The 21,235-nt window shown below is 35.9% G+C and overlaps 3 protein-coding genes and 1 long non-coding RNA gene across 5 annotated transcripts; all 4 read left to right on the forward strand.

Annotated features, from left to right (window-relative positions):
• The first annotated feature begins 226 nt into the window (after nt 1–226).
• Nucleotides 227–921, forward strand: LOC134230288 (uncharacterized). Its single transcript, XR_009984313.1, has 3 exons — nt 227–302; nt 403–521; nt 855–921. It is a non-coding gene; the product is annotated as an uncharacterized LOC134230288 (long non-coding RNA).
• Nucleotides 922–1,165: 244 nt separating this feature from the next.
• Nucleotides 1,166–6,451, forward strand: LOC134230289 (uncharacterized). 2 transcript variants are annotated; one of them, XM_062712057.1, is made up of 6 exons: nt 1,166–1,278; nt 1,517–1,837; nt 2,112–2,263; nt 3,131–3,213; nt 4,648–4,686; nt 5,303–6,451. In XM_062712057.1, the coding sequence occupies exons 2-6, from the start codon at nt 1,584–1,586 to the stop codon at nt 6,446–6,448; spliced, it is 1,674 nt and encodes a 557-aa protein (XP_062568041.1). In that variant the 5' UTR covers nt 1,166–1,278; nt 1,517–1,583; the 3' UTR covers nt 6,449–6,451. The 2 variants fall into 2 exon arrangements, with proteins under 2 accessions (XP_062568041.1, XP_062568039.1); XM_062712055.1 differs by having other exon boundaries at nt 3,131–3,201; nt 4,624–4,686.
• Nucleotides 6,452–6,554: 103 nt separating this feature from the next.
• On the forward strand, nt 6,555–13,160 carry LOC134230290 (uncharacterized). Its single transcript, XM_062712058.1, has 4 exons — nt 6,555–6,704; nt 7,038–7,233; nt 9,709–9,870; nt 10,831–13,160. The coding sequence occupies exons 1-4, from the start codon at nt 6,555–6,557 to the stop codon at nt 11,748–11,750; spliced, it is 1,428 nt and encodes a 475-aa protein (XP_062568042.1). The 3' UTR covers nt 11,751–13,160.
• Nucleotides 13,161–14,577: 1,417 nt separating this feature from the next.
• On the forward strand, nt 14,578–20,649 carry LOC134230291 (uncharacterized). The gene has a single exon (XM_062712059.1). It carries the CDS (start codon nt 14,578–14,580, stop codon nt 20,647–20,649), a length of 6,072 nt encoding a protein of 2,023 aa, XP_062568043.1.
• Nucleotides 20,650–21,235: the final 586 nt, after the last annotated feature.

Genomic DNA, 21,235 nt, shown 5'->3' on the forward strand with positions numbered 1-21,235 from the left:
ATTTGCCACAGCTCATCAACTGGATATGAGGGGTTTGGACTAACAAGGCCACATATCAGGTATAACTATAAGGATCTCCCTGTTGTCATAGTAACAGTATAACATGTATTTCTTATATTTTTCTTTATTGTAAATTTATCAAGAAATTCTTTCTATTTCAGTCTACATGTAGATCTGTTTGCCATAGCTATTGAGTCCCAGTTACTGGATACAAGTGTATATGTTGTATGTGTTGATTGCTGAATTTGCCACAGCTCATCAACTGGATATGAAGTGTTTGGACTAACAAGGCCACATATCAGGTATAACTATAAGAATCTCCCTGTTGTCATAGTAACTGTATTACATGCATTTCTGATTTTTTTAAATTGTAAATTTATTGAGAAATTCTTTCTATTTCAGTCTACATGTAGATCTGTTTGCCATAGCTATTGAGTCCCAGTTACTGGTGTTGATTGCTGAATTTGCCGCAGCTCATCAACTGGATATGAAGGGTTTGGACTAACAAGGCCACATATCAGGTATAACTATAAGAATCTCCCTGTTGTCATAGTAACTGTATTACACATATTTCTGATTTTTTTAATTGTAAATTTATTGAGAAATTCTTTCTATTTCAGTTTACATGTAGAACTGTTTGCCATAGCTAATGAGACTGAGTTACTAGATACATGTGTATGTGTTGATTGCTGAATTTGCCGCAGCTCATCAACTGGATATGAAGGGTTTGAACTAACAAGGCCACATATCAGGTATAACTATAAGAATCTCCCTTTTGTCATAGTAACTGTATTACATGCATTTCTGATTTTTTTTTTAATTGTAAATTTATTGAGAAATTCTTTCTATTTCAGTCTACATGTAGATCTGTTTGCCATAGCTATTGAGTCCCAGTTACTGGTGTTGATTGCTGAATTTGCCACGGCTCATCAACTGGATATGAGGGGTTTGGACTAACAAGGCCACATATCAGGTATAACTATAAGAATCTCCCTGTTGTCATACTGTATTACTGCTGTAAATAATGATTAGGCCATAATAAAAATATTCCTAGATTCTCATCCCCGCCCGCCCCGATTTTATACCCCCGCCTGGATTTTTTTTATTTCTGTTTTTCCTCGTCTTAATTCTGATCGGGATCAGTATTCATCTACCATTCTACTTTCGGTTTAAATCCCACGAAAGTCGACATGATTTTGACAGCTGAAAAGATTGTAATATATGTGTATATATTTTAAACAAGGGTCATTGGTTGAAAAAGATTGGTAATGATGTGAGGTAAGAGATATAATTGAACCTTTATAACGACTTTTTTTGGGTATTGTAAATAAAATTGCACCGATTGACCTGGTAAATAAAAATGCTGCAAAATTGAAAAAATAAAAGATATAAAATAAAAGCCGCCCGCCCGCCTCGATTTTTAAAAAAATTCGGATGAGAATCTAGCAATATATTTATTATGGCCTTAGTGTGTCATTTCTGAATTTTTCATTGTTAAGAAATCTTTCTATTTTAGTGTTCATCTAGACCTGTTTGTCATAGTTGTGGAGTCTGGGTGACATCTCCCTTTGTTTTCATACATTATGGCTGCCTCTTGGGACAAATCAAGCGTATGCTCCCTCCAGTCATTTTTTGGTGGAAACTGCTCACCTTACTCAAAATTCGAACATGAATTAGACCTAGTGAAACTGGAAGACTGTCACAGATGCCTGAGATCACATCTGCAGCTCTGTAAACTAAATGAAAAACTAACAGAAGGAGAACTGATCGCCAGAAGAGCTGGGATATTTTGTGATTATGACCTTTATCAAAGTCTGACTGTTTGCCCTTTTCATAGGTAGATATTTGATAAAATAAATAGAAATATAAACAAGTATTTCAAATATCTCACAATATTCATATTTATTTCTACAAGGGGATGGAAGAAAAATAGGGTAGTGAGGTGAACACAGTATCATATTGCATGTATTGGAAACAATTACTTTAGTTTATTAGATAAATTTTGAGGTATCAAATCAAAAACTAATAATACATGCATCTCTGTCTCATACTTTCTTCAAAAGATGGATCTACTGTGCAAAAGACATGAACATGTGTATGTACACTTTCAGATACAGTAAAAGTTTGCAGTGGAAACCCGGAAGAGTGTGTCTGCATCCTGATCACCCTGAACATTCAAAGGCAAAGCCTCAGCATGGTCTTTCTTCCTTCTATGCATTTGAACTATTTAAGAGTTATGGATGTTTACTCCCAGTTGGAACAGGTCAATACTCTTTTTAACACATGTTTTAGGCTATGGAGAATTATTATCACCCCAATATCAAAAGGAGAGGGGTTATACTGTTTTAGCCTTGAAATTTATCTAAACACAGGGTTCGACATTAACGTTAGTCCGTTAGTCTCAGACTAACACATTTTCATTCGGACTAATAAAAATTGTAGCTAATTAGTCTGAACGGACTAATAAAGTTTTCTGGGGGAAAAAAAGAATTTTCCGATGTTCAAATTTTCGACAACTTTCACTGGAAAACCCCGTAATTATTTTTAACTTTGTAGCTTCTTGGCGGGAAGTTTGGTAATTCTGAGTCAATTCGGCGCTTAATTTAAGGACTCGTTGGAATGAAATTAAACATTTTAGCGATCATGATTTAGTATTACACATAAAGAAAGATGTCGGATGTTTAGATGATGTAATCATGTATAGAGAAAAACGAATGAGATCGGGAATACGATCGTAGTTCCTGATTGCATGGTTTCAACGAATTCTTGGTATAAACATTTCATGTAAATGCTTTGTTTATTTGGAAAAATTATAAAAGTACATTGCAACATTAATTCTATTTAATTATTTTTATTTTTGACGGACTAATAAAATTGCCCGCGGACTAGTAAAAGTAAAGAAGCACTAGTCCGGCCGGACCAAAGCCTAAAAATGTTAGTGTCGAACCCTGAAACATGATCAATACCATGATAAGAAAGATACATGTTCATAGAAAATTTAAAAAAAATTAATGTAAAAATATGTAAATTTTTACATATGCAAATATGCATAATTACATATGTGTGTAAGCACTAAGCAGCAAGTAAACCTATTCAAAATTCCATTATATTATTAATTTCTTATTTGTAGGATTATGTAAACCATGCTATCAGGAGATGAAGATGAAGTTTAAAGAACAAGAGACTGCGCAAGTCAAAGAGGTAATTCAAGCAGTCTTAACTAAGGCTATCTAAATTTAATTCTGTGGTTCTCAGGCCAATTTTCTCCAAAACAAATGCAGGAGGGAGGCAATTTATTTATCATTTTATTGGCAATAAAGTAGATGAGGGAGGTTTTTCTTTTATTATTATTTTGGAATTTTCTTTATCGTAAAGATATATCTTTTTTTATTCACATGTATATTTTCCATGTCTGATTAAAAGTTCTGCATTATCCATTGCTTATCAGCCTGTGAACATCGTAGGCAATGTCTTCGAATGTATTTTTAAACGAAGTAGCCAAAATCTGTTTGAAAATGGCTACCGGAAGTGACATTGGAATACTAAACTACAAAGAAATAAAGACAGAAAATTTTTTTCCAGATTGGTCCTCGCACTGCCAACTTTTTATTTTATCAAAAATGCAATAAAGTTAACGATGAGGCTACCTGAAATGGATGCGCATGGGCCTGAGAACTAGAATTTGAATTTTATGAAGCCTAGATTATGTATATGGTTGGGAGTTGAAACCTGTGCATCAAAATTTCTCATATTAAAAGAAACACAGTTTGATAAACATTTGTACTGTTATTTAAGGTTTTATTAAGGAGGCTGTAAATACTAGCAGAGACTATTTTTTGGACTTTTAAAGATATTTTTATGGCCCGCCATGAATATCGCTGGGGCATATCGGGCGCGGATCCAGAAATGTTTTCCAGGGGTGGGGTTCACCCCAGTACAAAGAATATTTTATGTCTCCATGTTCTGTTAAAAAATAAAGTGTACAGTAAAACTTGGTTACAACAAAGTCACTGGGACCTATGAAATCACTTCGCTATATCTGTAATTCATTATAGCCGCATAAGAAATTAATTAAATTTATATAGCTGGGGATCCAAGATGATTTCGCAATATCAGTGGTCATACTAACCGAGTTTGGCTGTATATCGCTTTTCCTTTATATATACATATATAGATTGGCACTAATGGGTTTCTGTACATATTATTGAGACCAGCAGCACTGCAAACTTGGATTCTATAATGAATTTAAGCACACTAGCCACAGTGGTCAGTGTTATGGAGTAATTAGTATAAAGATTCCCACAGCAAATCTGGTTTCTAAAAATAAATAGTTCAAGCACACTAGCTGCAGCTAATGAGAGCAGCAGGTGTTTGTGTTAGGAGTATTCTAGGTCAATTATAAATAAACTTCAGATGGGAAGATTAGACAGATATTTAATCAAAAATTTCTTTAAAAGCATGAAGACATAAAGAATTTTCATGTTTCATCACTAAATAAATATACATTTAGCTGGATGCTCATGTCCTATGGACATATCTCTAGTTTTTTTTTCCTTAAAAAGGTTGAATGTTAAAATTTTAATATTGCCTGATTTAAACTTTTTTAAATTTGGATTTTTGTAGAAGATGGAACAAGAAGAGGATAAGGATAAGGATAAGGATGAGGAGCACCTTCAGCTTGATTCTGTAAGTGATCTGTTTCAATCAAGTCATTTGAATTATTTATAACTTCCCAATTGGTAGCTAATGAAGGCTCAATTGAGCTATTCTGATCACATTTTTGTATACATCTGTATACAATTCAAGCTCAGGTCAGCTTTTATGATCACCCAATGTCTGTCATTCCTCCGTCTGTAAATTTTTCACATTTTCAACTTCTTGTCAATAACCACTGGTATTGTAGATTATTTGATCAAGTCATTACTCCCCGGGGTAGGGCGGGGCCACAGTAGGGAATCCAGTTTTACAATGAAATACGAATACATGTATATAGGGAAATTCTCAAGAACCACTGCATCACAAAAGCTGAAACTAAAATGGAAGCATCCTTGGGTAGAGTAGACTCTAAATTGATCAAACCATGGCCTTCAGGGAAAGGATTGGGCCACAATAGATGTCACAAAGGGGGAAATTTTGTAAGAAATAAAGTTACTGAGGTGAGCAATGTGGCCAATGGTCCTTTTGTTGAATTTGGCAAGCAAACAATCTCAAATTGATTTGGAAGCATATTTTGTATTCTGTCATGTTAAAAGTGTTACATATTAGTAAGAGATTCTTAATTTTTATCATTTTTTCCAAACAGCTATCTGACGGAACACAAAGTTCACAGAACTTATCTCAGGCGTCAAACTGGAGTTCTGAAGAAATGAAAGGTACTTTACAGCACGCCAATGATGTTGTTAGCCTTATATCTAGTGGCCAATTCAGCCCTTTAAGAGGACAGCTGCACACAAAAATATCCAAAGCAAAGCCAAGCACTTTAAGATATTACAAAAGGAAAGCAGAGGAATCTACAGATGCACTTTTGAATCTTTTTGCTCCTGGACAGTCAAAAGAATTAAAGTTGCTTATTTTACCACAACCCGAGAGACCAAAATCTGATCCTGATATGATGGAAAAAGTTTTAAAACTATATAAAGAAACATCTGACAACAACCTTAAGGTACAACTTTTATCAATTGTGGCAAAAACAATGACAAAGGATGAGTTGTTACAGCGCCTTCCAGGTTTGACAGTATACAAAATTGATCAGGCAAGATTGCTTGGAGATACACATACCAGAACAACAGTGGAGGAGAAAGTCAAATTCACAAGACAAAGAATGGATTCAGAAAAGATGCAACATGCACTCAACTTTTTCTTTGATCCTTCTTTTATGCAAATAGTTTCATATGGAACAAGAGAAATGAAACTTGACTCTGGAGAGAATATTACTATTCCAGATGTGGTGCGAACATTGTGTCACTCTCATTTAGTTGATATGTATGTAGCATATTGTAAGGAGACAGATTTCCAACCACTTGGAAGAACATCCCTTTTTCATATTCTGCGTGCTTGTGCAGCATCCAAAAGAAAGAATTTGAGAGGATTGGACAACATCACAACTGAAGGCGTGGAAGGCTATACAGAGCTACACAGACTGATTGACAAATTAAAAGACCTTGGCTTGATGTCAATAGATGTTCATTCAGAAATCTCCACCAAACTCACTGCCAGCAGAATATACATGAAAACAGATTATAAGTTACACGTGGAGCAGTCAAGTATCTGTGCTGACCACTGTATTGACTGGAGCCTGAGTGATCCATCAAGTAAAGATTTCCAAAATACTTGTCTTCACAACCATACACTGAAATGTGACAGATGTGAACTTATCAAAGAAGTGGAATCGCAGCTAAATTCTTCAATAGATGCTCTCCATATGAACCAAGAAGCTGTAAATGCATGAGTACCAAAAGACATTGAGGGATGCATTGTTTAAAATATGCAGTTGGAAAGCACACATAGTTAGAACTGTCAATCAAGATCAGTTTAGACTGGATGCCCTCGAGAACATGAAAAACTACCAAGCTCTTGTCATAATGGACTGGGCGATGAAGTTCCTGCCTATTTACCACAGGGAAAAACAGTCCGACTGGTTTGGGCAAAGAGGCAAAAACTGGCATGTCACGGTTTGCATTTTTAAAGATGAAGATAATCTGTGTGTAAGTTGCACACCTTTTAAAATTATTATGGTTCACACTCTCTGTTCACTCATTTAAAATTTTGCTTCAACTCAAATGATTTCACAATGTTGACAAAAATGGCTTTTTAACTCCGCAATTTTAGTTAATTTTTTAAAAGGATTGATTGACATTTTATCCCAGTTTCAGTTAAAACTCTTACCAGGGAGTTTATTAATCTCAGTTTAGAAATTTTATCTCCATTATTTGCCTTGCTATTTGTGATAAATTTGTGCCATAACTTCTTTATATTGTATATACATATCTATAACCCATTTGCCAATAAACTTTATACATTATTTTTTTTTCTTTCAGCACAAAACATACTGTCATGTTATTGATTCAGCAAAGCAAGACTGGTTTTCTGTTTCATCTCTACTAGAGAATACACTGCAGACGATAAAGGAACAGATGCCTAATATCACAGAAGTTATGCTTCGATCGGATAATGCAGGTTGTTATCACTGTGGTCAGCTATGGTTTTCCTTGCCACTAATAAGCCAAAGAACAGGTATGAAAACTTCAAACTAGACAGATCGTAAATGAAAACATCAAGCAGTATACAATTTATTGACCGAGTTCGAGGGAAAAATGCATTTTTTTTTTGACCCAAGAACTACACTTCTGCCTGAGGTTGTTAATTTGGCTCGAGGGTCGACAAAACACAATTTGGCCGAGAACATAATCACATATATGATCTGAAATTTAAACACCTTACATGGATTTTTTGGTCAATATTTTGTACAGTTTTAGCTCACCTGAGCTGAAAGCTCAAGTGAGCTTTTCTGATCACATTTTGTTCGGCGTCCATCTGTCTGTAAACTTTTCACATTTTCATCTTCTTCTCAAGAACCGCTGGGCCAATTTCAACCAAACTTGGCACAAAGTATCCTTGAGTGAAGGGGATTCAAGTTATTACAAATGAAGGGCCACACCCTTTTCCAAGGGGAGATAATCATGAATTTGTTAAAAATTTATTTAGGCATTTTTAAAAAATCTTCTTCTCCAGAACCGCTGGGCCAGGAAAGATGAAACTCATGTGGAAGCATCCTCAGTTAGTGTAGATTCAAGTTTGTTCCAATCATGACCCCCGGGGCAATGATGGGGCCAAAATGGCCGACCCAAGTTTTACATAGGAATATATAAGAAAAATCTTTAAAAATCTTCTTTTCCAGAACCACTTGGCCAGGAAAAATGAATCTCATGTAGGATCATCCTCAGGTAGTGTAGATTCAAGTTTGTTCAAATCATGAACCCCCGGGCAATGATGGGGCCAAAATGGCCGACCCAAGTTTTACATAGGAATATATAAGAAAAATCTTTGAAAATCTTCTTCTCCAGAACCAATTGGCCAGGAAAGATGAAACTCATGTAGAATTAGTGTTGTAAAATCGGACAAATTTTACTATCGATTATCAGATTGAATCGGAAGAACACAATCGATTACATAATCAATAATTTGAACTATTAAAAAAGGTTAAATTTATTCATTCAGCACGAGTAGAATTCCATGACATTTGACCGCGAACTTCAACTTATCTTTATTGGCATACGACTTTTTACACAATTTACAAATAACCGAGTCCATCTGTAAATTATTTTTGCATGGAGGCCCATCGCCCTTTTTCCGAAAGCCAAAAAACTCCAAACTTTAGATCGTGTTGCACCAGGATATAGATATAATTCGGCGTCAACCTCTTCACCACGCACGTTCGCCATTTTGTTTACCGCCGATAAGAGTGACGTCCCTTTGGTGAATATAAAAGTTAAACCTGATCGGCGAGAAAAATACGGCTTGAAAAATATAGCAATCTATCGATGATAATATTTACAATCGATTGTCGCCGATCTGGGCCTTCAAACGACGATTTTTCGATAGTCGGCGACTATTGTAACAACACAATGTAGAATCATCCTCAGGTAGTGTAGATTCAAGTTTGTTCAAATCATGACACCCGGGACAAGGGTGGGGCCAAAATGGTCGACCCAAGTTTTACATAGGAATAAATAGGAAAAATCTTTAAAAATCTTCTTCTCCAGAACCACTGGGCCAGGAGAGATGAAACCCATGTGGAATCATCCTCAGGTAGTGTAGATTCAAGTTTGATCAAATCATGACACCCGGGGCTAGGGTGGGGCCAAAATGGCTGACCCAAGTTTTACATAGGGATATATTGGGAAACCTTTTAAAATCTTCTTTTCAAATACTTCAAAGCTATGATTAGTGATATTTATATGGAATCATCCTCAGTTAGTGTAGATCCTAGTTTGTTCAAATCCTGGAGTGGGGGGGGGGTAAATAATTCAAGCCGGATGTGCACAGGTGAGCGCTGTGGCCCCTGGGCCTCATGTGTTGATTTGCAATGTGCAGTATTTTTCACCAAATTCCAGTATTTTGAAGACTGCTGTGGTAGTATTTTGGTCTAGAAATGATCACATGTATGTAATCAATAAATGTTTTGTTTTACCTTTCATTTCAATTCTTTTTTTGACACATGTATTTTGTACTGTCTTCCTTGATGTTACAGTGTTAACATCAACAAATGAAAATGAGATTATGCTTTGACAGTTCTGTGGCATAAGCAGTCCAACATTTCTTCAACTAGTCAAACATTGATTTATTTATGCCTGCTCAGCAAAACATTAGAAACTTTTTTATATTGATTTATATAGGAACAAATTTTTAAAGGTATAACAATGCTAGATATAACTCCTATTTAAGTTCCATATCATGAACATTTTACATAATTGTGCCTTTATATACATGTACGTTTAAATATTCCAATTTAAAAGTCATGATTGGGATTTTTAAGTCATATCTAACAAATTCTTTTAGTGTCAAGTGGAATTTAATGAGTAGTATAGTTATACATTTTCTTAAACCTTACACATATATATTTTACCTGTTTGCATAATTGCACTGGTTTGATTTTTTTAAACAAGGATTTGGGCTCATTTAATTTATGTGCATATATTTATGTTTTAGGTATTTCCATAGCAGAATACTGCTTCTCTGAGCCACAGGCAGGGAAATCATACTGTGATTCCAAAATAGCACACATGAGAATGAAAATGAAGAGCTACGCAGCAAGTGGGCATGACATCTTAACTGCATCAGACATGAAACATGCACTTGATGCTGGCTCAGGTACAAAGATTTTAATACTGAACATAGATTAATTGTCTAATTAGCAGAATTACATGGAAAATCCTTGTTTGGAGCATATCTTCTATCCTCTTGGTCCAATGTGGCTCATAATTCACTGACAGACTGCTACTGGTCAATGAATGTGCACTGACCTTAAACAAAGTTTCTAGATCAAGGATCAAGGTCAAAACCCCAAAACCTTCGGCGTTGTCATAAAAATGTAAGCTGTCGCTAGTGTCTCTTTGTCTATATAATAAATATGACTAACTGCAATCGCAGATTTAATGGTTTTGATCAAACTTTACACTTGATTTCAAGTTAACTGGCTTGGACATGTGTCTCCATCCATTCGATCAATCCATTCTTTTCCCATTTTTCCCAACAGTCGAAATTCCTCAAACTTTTTATCATCAATCTTCAAACTTAATTTGTTTCTGTGCCTTTTTCAGCTTTGATTATTAATTTTCAGGAAAACAAATATTCCCAGACAACAATCCATTCACTGTTACTGATTACAAGGAACCTTTCAAAAAATATGTCCCCTCTAAATAGATTCCTTTCCTTGATGAATTCAACGTAACCGCCTTTCAAGCTGATTTGCACCTTGCGTAATTTATCAAAATCTGTGACGAACAGCTAGTACAATGATTTGTATTTGAAAATATTCAATTGTCTGTCTCAAATGTATATATACTTGTTAGAAATAAAGAACAAGTTTAAAAATTTCAAAGGGAAATAAAGTGGGTCGGTACGTGATCAAATCTTCTGAGAAGGCCTATCAGTATTCAGAGGGTTTGATCACGTGACCGACCCAATTTACCTCTCAATGGCTCTCATTGAAATTTTAAAAACTTTTTGTATATTTCTTAAATTATTGCAAGTCAGTTTTCAATTTGTTAGAAAACCAATGAAATTCCAAGTCTCATGCAGTTGGTGAAAGTTCTCTTTTTTTACTCGCAGGTGTCAGAGGATGTCAAGTGGCAAATGTAGCTATAGATACAACAAAACAGTTGTTCAGTACCCACAAGATGAAAAACGTAAACAACTACAGCAGTATCACTTATCAAGAGGATGGTATGATTGTGCGTAAAGCTTATAATATTGGGAGAGGCTTACTTATGTCAAACTTGGATATCAGGAAGTTTACCAGTTCTAAACATGAGGAACACACGTCTGGATGCTTGATATTGGAGCCCTTTATTACCCCTGCTATGCAGAAGGGAGAAATAAGAACTAAATCAAAGGAAAATTCTGATGGTTTAGAAATTTCTGGAAATAACGCTGAGAGAGAAACTGCTGAAGATGCTGCAGTGGCATTGTTTTATTGCCCAGAAGTTGGCTGTACCAAGAAGTATTCAACATACAGAGGGTTGGAAACTCATTTGTTGTGTGGTAAACACCAAATGAAACTAGACAAAAAGTCTACTTATGACCAAATAAAGCTTCAGTGGGCCAACCTATGCAGTGAAGTAGTCATCACTTGCAAAAATGTTTTGTCAGCTAATGGAAGTGTGGAAAAGGAGCTTAAAGCTGAACCTATGGGATGGGGTCTCAGAAAACCAAGGAAAATTTCACGTTTTCCAGAGAAAGTGAAGGACTACTTGATGAAAAAATATGAAAATGGCAAAAAAGGGAGGAAAGCAGTTCCATCAGAAGTTGCTGAAGAAATGAGGGTTGTTACTGATGAGGATGGAAGCAAATTATTTAGTGTCAGTGAATGGTTGAGCACAGCTCAAATAACTTCTTTCTTCTCCAGAATGGCAAGTAAGGGATATGACAATAAACCTGTGACAGAGGACTTTGATGACAAAGATTTACTGGCAGCTTTGGAAGCCATTGAGGAGGATGCACTGATTGAAAATATTAATTTGGCCTCGTAAATTTATAAGGAAAGTGACATTTTGCCACTCACACAATCCAGCTATCCAGATTCCTGTTCTGTTGGATATTATTATATTTAAAAAGATGTGTGCAGACAAAAACTTGGATAATACTAGTATTGTATCTATGTATTTTTTCTTTTATCTTATGACAAGTGAAAACAATCCCTTTAGCATGTTTAGCTTTTGTTTTCATTCATGTTCATAATTATAAATATGCTTGTTATGTGCTACAAATGTTCTAAAGCATTTAATTTTTTTCTAGATGTAACAGTGATCTTATAATTAAGGCAGCAGTTGCTGTTTATGTTTATTAGATTGACCAGTATCTATTTTTTAAAATATAATTCAATTATAGTCACAGAGAAAATTCAGATTATGTGTTATGAGTGAACAGGTGAAAGTTTTTTGTGCATATCTTATTTCTGAGTACCTACAGTGTATAAGCCCTATATTGATCAAACATGCATGGGATATACATCTAAGGATGCATATTACCAGGCTTGCTTCAGTCTCAGTTGCTAGATCTGACATTTTCTGGATGAGAGAACAGGTGAATGTTTTTGGTGCAGATCTTATTTCCAAGTACCTATAAGCCTCGTTTAGTATGACTCAAAATCACAGGGAGCAGAAGGGGTCTGTGCATCTTGCTGAGCTGAAATACAATTAAGCTGACCTTTTTTTAGCTCAACTGAGCCAAAGGCTCAAGTGAGCTATTCTGAACAAAAATAGTCCGCTGTCTGTCGTCGGCGATGTAAAGTTGTCACATTTTCATTTTTTTCTCAAGAACCACTGGGCCAATATCAACTAAACTTGCCACAAAGTATCCCTAGGTAAAGGGATTCAAGTTTCATCAAATGAAGGGCCATGCCCTCTTCCAAGGGGAAATTCTTATGAATTAATGAAAAAGTAATGACATGTTTTAAAAATCTTCTTTTCAAGGAACACTGGTCCAGGAAAGATGAAATTCATGTGGAAGCATCCTCAGATAGTGCAAATTCAGTTTGTTCAAATCATGACCCCAGGGGTAGGATGGGGCCTTGATGGGGGGTCAGGGTTCAATGTTTAACTTGGGAATACATGGGGAAAATCTTTTAAATCTTGTTCTCAAGAACTACTAACATAATTGGTCATAGCTATATGGAAGCATCCTTATGTGGTGTAGATTCAAGTTTGTTCAAATCATGATCCCACTTGAACCCACTTTAAACTTTTTCAATACTGAACTGATTTTTGTTTTTAGTTTTACATAGCCAGAGCTCAGGTGAGTGATGTGGCCCCTGGGCCTCTTGTTGCACTAAAATTGTTAATCTTTGATCAATCTCTTTAACCTTTATCATATTTTATCAGATGACAATGAGTGTGATAATATTTTACGTAAAATAGTTTGAATAATATTCACCATTGAACAAATCATGCAAACTAATACAATTTTTATGTGACCTTTTTGCACCAAAAAAGGATCTGCTTGGAGTATAAAAACTCCAATAAAAAGGCATGAAAATATTTCCTTGTTTCCAACTGAAATATGAATGAAAGAGATATGACATAATATTAGTAATTATTTAAGTCAAATTGTGTAATTCATGCTAATTAGCAAAGGAAAGCATGAACACTTTTTGAAGTATTTAGAAATGTGGCAAAATTAAATTGTCCGTTGCTATGGTAACCATAATTTGTCAAGTTTAAGATTCATGGCATGTGTGTCTCTATTGTTTGTCTTTTATTTCATATAAAGCTTGAATTAAAATAAAGTTGGGAAGTTTGTCATTTTTATGCATACTTTTGTGATATTTTGATAAAATTGCAAAACTTGCAATATTTTTCTTATGTTGGTATCTTGAGTTCATGGCAAAATTAACAGGAAACCTTGACAAACAAAAAATTAATGGTTTTGAAAAGATAATAAGTTGGTTAATTAATAGAAAAAAAGTTACTGAGAAATTAACCAAAAATCTTTTTAAAAAGAGAGTTTCAAAAGTGGAAAATTTCAGTGTTTTTCTCTGAAAAATAGTACATTTGGCCCAGAAAGTTGCATGTCGTTGCCATGGCAACAGTTACCATGGAAATCTTAAAATAGGTTTGTAATTCCGATATTGGCTTTACTCCTAACATATATGCAAAATTTGAAATAATTCTGAAAACATGGACTTGTCACCTATTGCATGATTCTTACGTGAACCTGTACTTAAATTAACAGGAGCTCTCTATGAATTCAAATCATGCAATTCTTTTTTACAAATTAAAAAAATATTCTGAATTAATTCTCTACATTCCAAATTTTAGGAAATTTATAAAGAGCTCCCAAGGAGGTATAAAAGTATGTACTAATATACCTCCTATCATAGACTGTGAAAATACAATAAAACTATCTTTTCAGGCCTAAATCAAGCTAATCACAGGAAATGAAAGTACAGTTATGGTCAAGCGAAAACGATCCCTTTCAAGTCGGGAAAAAAGAAATAAAGAAAAAAGAAGAAAACGTTTAAAGCGAGATGAAATAAGACCCTACTTGATATATAATCCAGTCAGTGAACCTTGGAGATTAGAAACTGCACAAAAGTTTAAACTAAACAACATAAACTGTTCGTTTGAAAATGAGAAACCATGTACAGACTTAGGATATCCAGCATTGCTACACGAAACAAAACCTGATGGAAACTGTTTTTTTAGTGCCTTGTCATATATAATAACAGGTTCAGAAGAATACCATTCTGAAGTTAGATCACATATTTGCAATCATCTCCTTGTGCATCAGGATGAATTAAGCAGCGCTCTTCCGAACAAGTACTGTGGAAATGTAGAAGCATATTTATCAAATACATCAATGCGATGCGAAAGAATATGGGCGACTGAAACAGAAATATTCACTGCTGCTGATATGCTTAAAGTTGATATATATGTGTATTCCAAATATGGACCGCATTGGAAATGGATGAAACACAGTCCTTCACAATCCGATGTAACAGATGGAATATATCTTTACCATCGAAATTTGAATCACTATGATGTTGTTCTTAGTGTTCAAAAAGAAAATCCAACGGCCCTCAAGAAAAAAGAAATGTATGCTAAAAACAAGGAAGAGAATAGGAAGAAGAAAAAAATGAAATATTCTTCAGACCAAGGACTGCAACGGCGTAAAAAAGAAAGATTTAGGAAGAAATACAAAGAAGATAAAATGTTTCAACAGCGTAAAAATGCAGCCTTTAAAGAGAAATATAAAGAGGACAAACAGTTTCAACAGCGAAGAAAAGCAGCTTCGAAGCAGAAATACAAAAAGAACATTAAGTTTCAACAGCGGTTAAAGGCAGCTTCGAAGCAGAAATACAAAGAGAACATTAAGTTTCAACAACGGCTAAAGGCAGCTTCGAAGCAGAAATACAAAGAGAACCTAATTTTTCAAGAGCGTACAAAAGCAGCTTCTAAACAGAAATACAAAGAAAATGAAGAATTTCGGCAGCATGTTAAATCGGCATCTAAGAAAAAATACAGCGAAAATTTGAACTTCAAGAAATGTGTTCTTTACTACTCACTCAAGAAGTACAGATCTAATACCATCTTTAGGCAAAATGTAAAAGCGTCATCAATAAAACGGTATGCATCCAATTCTTTATTTCGCCATAAACTGAAAATGCTCCTGTTCCAACAATATCACAAGAATCCCGCAATTCCAATAAAGAAAAAAGAAGCCGTGAATCGAAGACGCAAGAATCTTCATGTTGCATTGCAAACATTCATTAAGAACATCAAGAAAATTCCATCATATCTGTGTACCGTGTGTGCAAGGACACTTTACAAATCTCAAGTAAAGATCTGCAACCGCTCCAAGTATTTAAAGGGCAAGTACTCAAGTACTGCTACAAGATGTCTAAGTGGGAAGTATACTTTCGAGTCGAAGGAATGGATCTGCCAAACATGTGACAGACATTTGTGTGCAGGTAACATGCCACCGCAAGCTCTCGAAAATGGATTACAGCTCACTATCGTGCCTGACGAGCTAAAAATGTTAAACCACCTCGAAAGACAACTTGTTGCTCTTCGAATTCCTTTCATGAAACTCCTCTCACTTCCAAAGGGTGGACAAAAAGGTGTCAAAGGACAAGTTGTAAACGTCCCGTCAAACATCAGCAGTATCACGACTTCCCTGCCTAGAACTATTAATGAGGCTCAGATGGTCAAAGTTAAACTTAAAAGGAAGCTGTCATACAAAGGACATTACCAGTATGAATGGGTTAGACCAGAAAAGGTAAAAGAAGCAATAGAGTTCCTGAAAAGAAATAACCCATGGTATTCAAATATAGCACTCAGTGACAGTTGGTTTGACCCAGAAACCGATTCAGATTTAGTTAAACTAGACGAACAAGAAAATTCTTCGGATGAAGAAAATGAAAGTTCAGAACAGGAGAATTTGACAATGCACACACAACCAGTAGAAACGTGTTCTCAGCCTGTTGATATAGGACAAGAGTATCAAGACACAGAAAACAAAGTTTTTTGCATTGCGCCCGGTGAAAATCAAACACCGCAAAGTATCTTCCAGGAAAAAGGGGCGGATGCAATGGCTTTTCCAAACCTTTATCCAGATGGCAAATTCGGATACTTTGAAGATCGACCTATAAAACTGTCCCCTACAAAATACTTCAATGTCCGCTTATTTTGCGCCGACAAAAGATTCGCAAGAGATAATCAGTTTATCTTCTTTGCTCAGTTCATGATTGAAATGTCAAACATTCGATCAAACATATCTATAGCCTTACGGAAAGGGAAAGGAAATACAAATGATGGAGGTAAAGTAACGGCGTCAATGCTTACTAATGCTAATGATTTACAGAAAATTCTTAAATCAGATGCTGGTTTTCGTTTCTTACAACCAGTACGCGGATCGCCTCCATATTGGCAAAGAACAATGAAAGATCTATACGCCATGATCCGGCAGTTAGGAATCCCGACATGGTTTATAACGTTTTCCGCTGGTGAAACTAGATGGGATGAAACAATCAATGCATTAAAAGACCCGGAAGACCCAAGATCACCTGGAGATATAGAATGGACAGAAAAATGCCACCTTATAAGGGAAAACCCTGTGATGTGTGCCCGATTATTTAATAACCGTGTGCAAAGACTTTTCACAGACTTAATTATGTCCCCTTCACAACCAGTCGGAGACGTAGTGGATTTCTTCTACCGAACCGAGTTTCAGCAGCGCGGCTCTCCACATATCCATTGTTTATTATGGGTCAGGAATGCACCTAAATTAAACGAAAACACAGAGAAAGAAATCTGTACTTTTGTTGATAAATATGTATCATGTTCGATGCCAAATGAGAAAAGCGATCCTGAACTCCATGATATTGTTAATGCTGTACAGGTTCACAGTAAGACACACACAAAGTCATGCAAGAAGAACTCAACGACATGTCGATTTAATTTCCCAAGGCCTCCAATACGCAAAACGTTTCTTGTAAAAGTCACAGAGGAAGACAATGAAAACAAGGAGAGAGAAAAAAATCAAACCACTAACATGCCAACACTTCAGGAAATTGAACACCTATGTAAATCTGGTGCCGAGAGATCTCCAAAACAAATTGTTAAAGATACATGGAGAATAATCAACTCAACAGAATCTAACTTAACATTTGATGACATTCTACTTGCTTGTAATATTACTTACGCCAAATTCAAGGAAAGTCTGTCTGCAAATACGAAGAAAAACACGATATATTACAAAAGAAAAGTAGAAGATGGTTGGGTTAACAATTACAATCCAACTTTACTGCGTGCATGGAATGCAAACATGGACATTCAATATGTTATGGACCCTTACTCATGTGTAGCTTATATACTATCATATATCAGCAAAGCAGAAGCCGAAGTCGGCGAACTTATAGGAAATGCACAAAAAGAAGCACGAGAGGGCAACAAGGATGCGGCTACTGCAATGAAACACATTGCTCAGGTTTACGTCCAAAACAGAGAAGTGTCTGCACAGGAAGCTGTTTTCAGAGTTTGCAGCATGCATTTGAAAGAATGCTCAAGAGAAGTTGTATTCATTCCCACAGGAAGCAATGCAATTAAGATGAGTCTTCCTTTGAACATACTGAAATCACGAAAAGGAAACAGTGAAAATATATGGATGTCCTCCATCATTGACAAATATTACGCTCGACCAATTGGACAACCATTTGATGAACAATGTTTGGCAGAGTTCTGCTCATATTACTCTCTCTATCCAGCCTCTAGACCTCCAACTTCTTCCAAAAAAGGTGCACAGCTATTGCACTATGAACTGAATAATGGACTAGGGTACATAAAAGAAAGAAAGAAAGGAAAACAAGCTGTCATCCGCTACCCCCGATTCAATCGCTTGAAGCAGGAAAATGATTACTTCCTGACATTGCTTCAACTGTACCTACCACACAGAACTGTAATAACCAAACCTGAAGAATTCTTCAATTTTGAACATTACATTTTCAATGGAAAAATCGGAAAAAGATCCATATTGAACATCATTAGTGAAAACAGAGCTTGCTTTGAGAGGGATGCAGATGATTTAGAGAAAGCATGGGATGATGTACAGGAGGGCCGCATCGGAGAAGACGCATGGGCAGCAATAGCCCCTGAATGTGAAGCAGAAAGACTCACACTGCAGGAGAAAAATACAAGCAAAGTTAATAACGAGGACGAGGACATATCTCCAGATATCGAACTTCTGGCGATTTCTAAAAAATCGTCTACATCTACCCAAGCTGGAATCATACAATATCAGAAACCTAAAATTTCTCCTACCAAAATACAAGATTCATTAAGAAAAATGAATTTGATTCAACAACAAGTATTCTACAAAGTAAGAGAATGGGTATTTGAAGTAGCATGGAAAAAGTCTCCTGATCCCTTTCACCTGTTTCTAACCGGAGGAGCAGGAACAGGAAAATCGCATCTCATAAAATGCATATATCACGAAACAAACAGAATTCTATCCAAAACACTTGAAACACCTGATGCTTTATCGGTGCTTATAACAGCACCAACTGGAACAGCTGCATTCAACATAGGCGGTATGACTTTGCATTCAGCATTTGGGATTAGCAAAAATATTAAACTCTCATACACGCCTTTGGGGGAAAACATCCTAAACTCGCTAAGAGCAAAATATGAGCACTTAAAACTCCTCATCATTGACGAAATTTCGATGGTAGACCACAAACTTCTAACATACATCCATGGCAGGCTGACCCAAATTAAACAATCTAAGAAGGTGTTTGGAAATGTTGCAATTTTAGCTGTTGGTGATTTCTACCAGCTTCCTCCAGTGAAGGCATCTCCTCTGTACAAGCTAAAGGATTCCATAATTTTAGATCTCTGGAATCCATTATTCCAAATTGCCAGCCTGTCTGAGATCATGCGTCAAAAGGAAGATGTAAAGTTTGCCGAAATGTTAAATCGTCTAAGAGTCCGATTGCGGGGAGAACCATTGCAACAAACAGACTTACAACTCCTTCAGTCTGTTTCTAAAGAGTCAATTCCGATAGAGTCAAAGAATGCTTTGCATATATTTTCAACCAACAACGAAGTGGATGCACACAATGAACAGATGGTTGAAACAGTCTGCAGTCCATGTCTGTACTCAACAGCCAAAGATTACACAAAAAGTACCTCAGGTACGCTGCTCTTGCGAAAGCTACCCTATTCCTCCTCATCGCCAGAAAACCTACCAGACATAATCAAACTTGGAATCAATGCACGGGTTATGCTTACAAGAAACATTGATACAGAAGATGGTCTTGTTAATGGCGCATTTGGTACAATATCTGCTATAGAGGTCAGGGGAAATGACATCGATGCGGTATATATACAATATGACAACGAAAACATTGGCAGAAAAGCCATCTCCACCACAGTTTCAAATGTACAAGGATCAGAAAAAGCTGTCCGTATAACGCCATATGAAGATGTTCTTGTAGGACGAAATGCACTCAGAAAACAATTGCCACTTAAGCTGGGTTGGGCAGCAACCATTCACAAAGTGCAAGGGATGACAACAACACAAGTAGTAGTTTCACTTCAAAAGATATTTCAACCAGGAATGGCATATGTAGCATTAAGTAGAACAACTACATTACAAGGACTCAACATCTTGCATTTTGACACAGATTGTATTTTTGCGTCAGCAGAAATTAAGGAATCACTTTCTAGCATGCCAGATTACCTCCTCCAAACTGGTGTTGATGTCAAATGTTATTGTCTGAAACTATTGTTGCATAATACAGAAGGTCTCCTCTCACATAGGAAAGACATTGAAAACGCTGGTTTTGTGAATGACTCCCAAGTTATATGTTTCACAGAAACATGGCTTACCAAGAAAGACTACGTACCTCCCAGCTTAATTCCAAACTCAGATGTTCACGCAGTCTATAGAGAGGATGCATACACATCATCTGATCCCATATTTCGACAACTAAAATCACAGGCTAAGGGTGGGGTCGCAATATTTACAAAAGATGTCAAACATACAAGGTACACGACCAAAGTAAAGGACTTAGAGTGTGTGTCAATACAAATATTAGAACCAACAGCGGTAGCGGTGTTCGTGATATACAGACCTCCAATATATCCAATGGATAAGTTTAAAGCCAAAATCAGCTCTCTATTATCCCAAATCAATCAAGAAATATCCTCCCCAGTGTTGATTCTGGGCGATTTCAATGACAACTACTTTGGAAAACCATATCTAAAAACGTTGTTTACAAGCTATGGCTACCAACAACTTGTGAACAAGCCAACGACAGAGAGTAGCTCTTGTCTCGACTTGGTGCTCGCAAAAGACTTCCCAGAAGATCCAAATGTGACAATTGAACATTTGTATTATAGTTTCCATGATGCGATTTCTATTAAATTGTAAAATTTGTAAAGCAATGTAACAACTGTTCGATAGATGCACAATGAGAATGCAAAATGTACATACAGATTCTATATAACTCATGTCTATTGTAATATAACAATTGTGTTTATTGTACTTTTATTGTCATACATGTTAATTGGATAAGAGAGAAAATGCACGATGTAACTTATTAATTTAAATGTTCTACAGATGCGCGATAATAATGATTAAAGCTATATACAGATTTTATTCAATTCATGTCCATTTTAATATAGAGCATATGTTTATTGTACATTTATTGTCATACATGTTGATTGATTATGAGAAAAAACGTTTAAAAAAAAAAAAAAAAAAAAAAAACACTGTCGTCGTCTGCTAGGCGGCCTGATGAGCCCTTACAGGGCGAAACGGTGTTCAATACATTTTGGACATAAAGCATTTGTTATGTGTTGGTTGTTATGTGGCATACTTAGACCTTACAGGTTTAATTAGTGGAAAAATAGTCAGACAGTCATTTCCATATACTTACCGCCTCTCACATGGTCCGCCGTGTGAGGGGTATATTTTTTCTTATATACGCTAGAGGAATATTTTTCTTCTTGGCATG

Source organism: Saccostrea cucullata, unplaced genomic scaffold, assembly GCF_032062105.1.
Source record: "Saccostrea cucullata isolate Sc308-1 unplaced genomic scaffold, CSIRO_AGI_Scuc_v1 ctg4835, whole genome shotgun sequence".
In the NCBI taxonomy this organism is placed as follows: Eukaryota; Metazoa; Mollusca; class Bivalvia; order Ostreida; family Ostreidae; genus Saccostrea; species Saccostrea cuccullata.

Coding starts and splice junctions, on each gene's coding strand:
- LOC134230289 (XM_062712055.1), top strand. CDS start 1,584: ATGGCTGCCTCTTGGGACAAATCAAGCGTATGCTCCCTCCAGTCATTT. Junction 2,264..3,130: donor TTTACTCCCAGTTGGAACAG/GTCAATACTCTT, acceptor TCTTATTTGTAG/GATTATGTAAACCATGCTAT. Junction 3,202..4,623: donor AGACTGCGCAAGTCAAAGAG/GTAATTCAAGCA, acceptor GGATTTTTGTAG/AAGATGGAACAAGAAGAGGA.
- LOC134230290 (XM_062712058.1), top strand. CDS start 6,555: ATGAAAAACTACCAAGCTCTTGTCATAATGGACTGGGCGATGAAGTTC. Junction 6,705..7,037: donor AAGATGAAGATAATCTGTGT/GTAAGTTGCACA, acceptor TTTTTCTTTCAG/CACAAAACATACTGTCATGT. Junction 7,234..9,708: donor ACTAATAAGCCAAAGAACAG/GTATGAAAACTT, acceptor TTTATGTTTTAG/GTATTTCCATAGCAGAATAC.
- LOC134230291 (XM_062712059.1), top strand. CDS start 14,578: ATGCGATGCGAAAGAATATGGGCGACTGAAACAGAAATATTCACTGCT.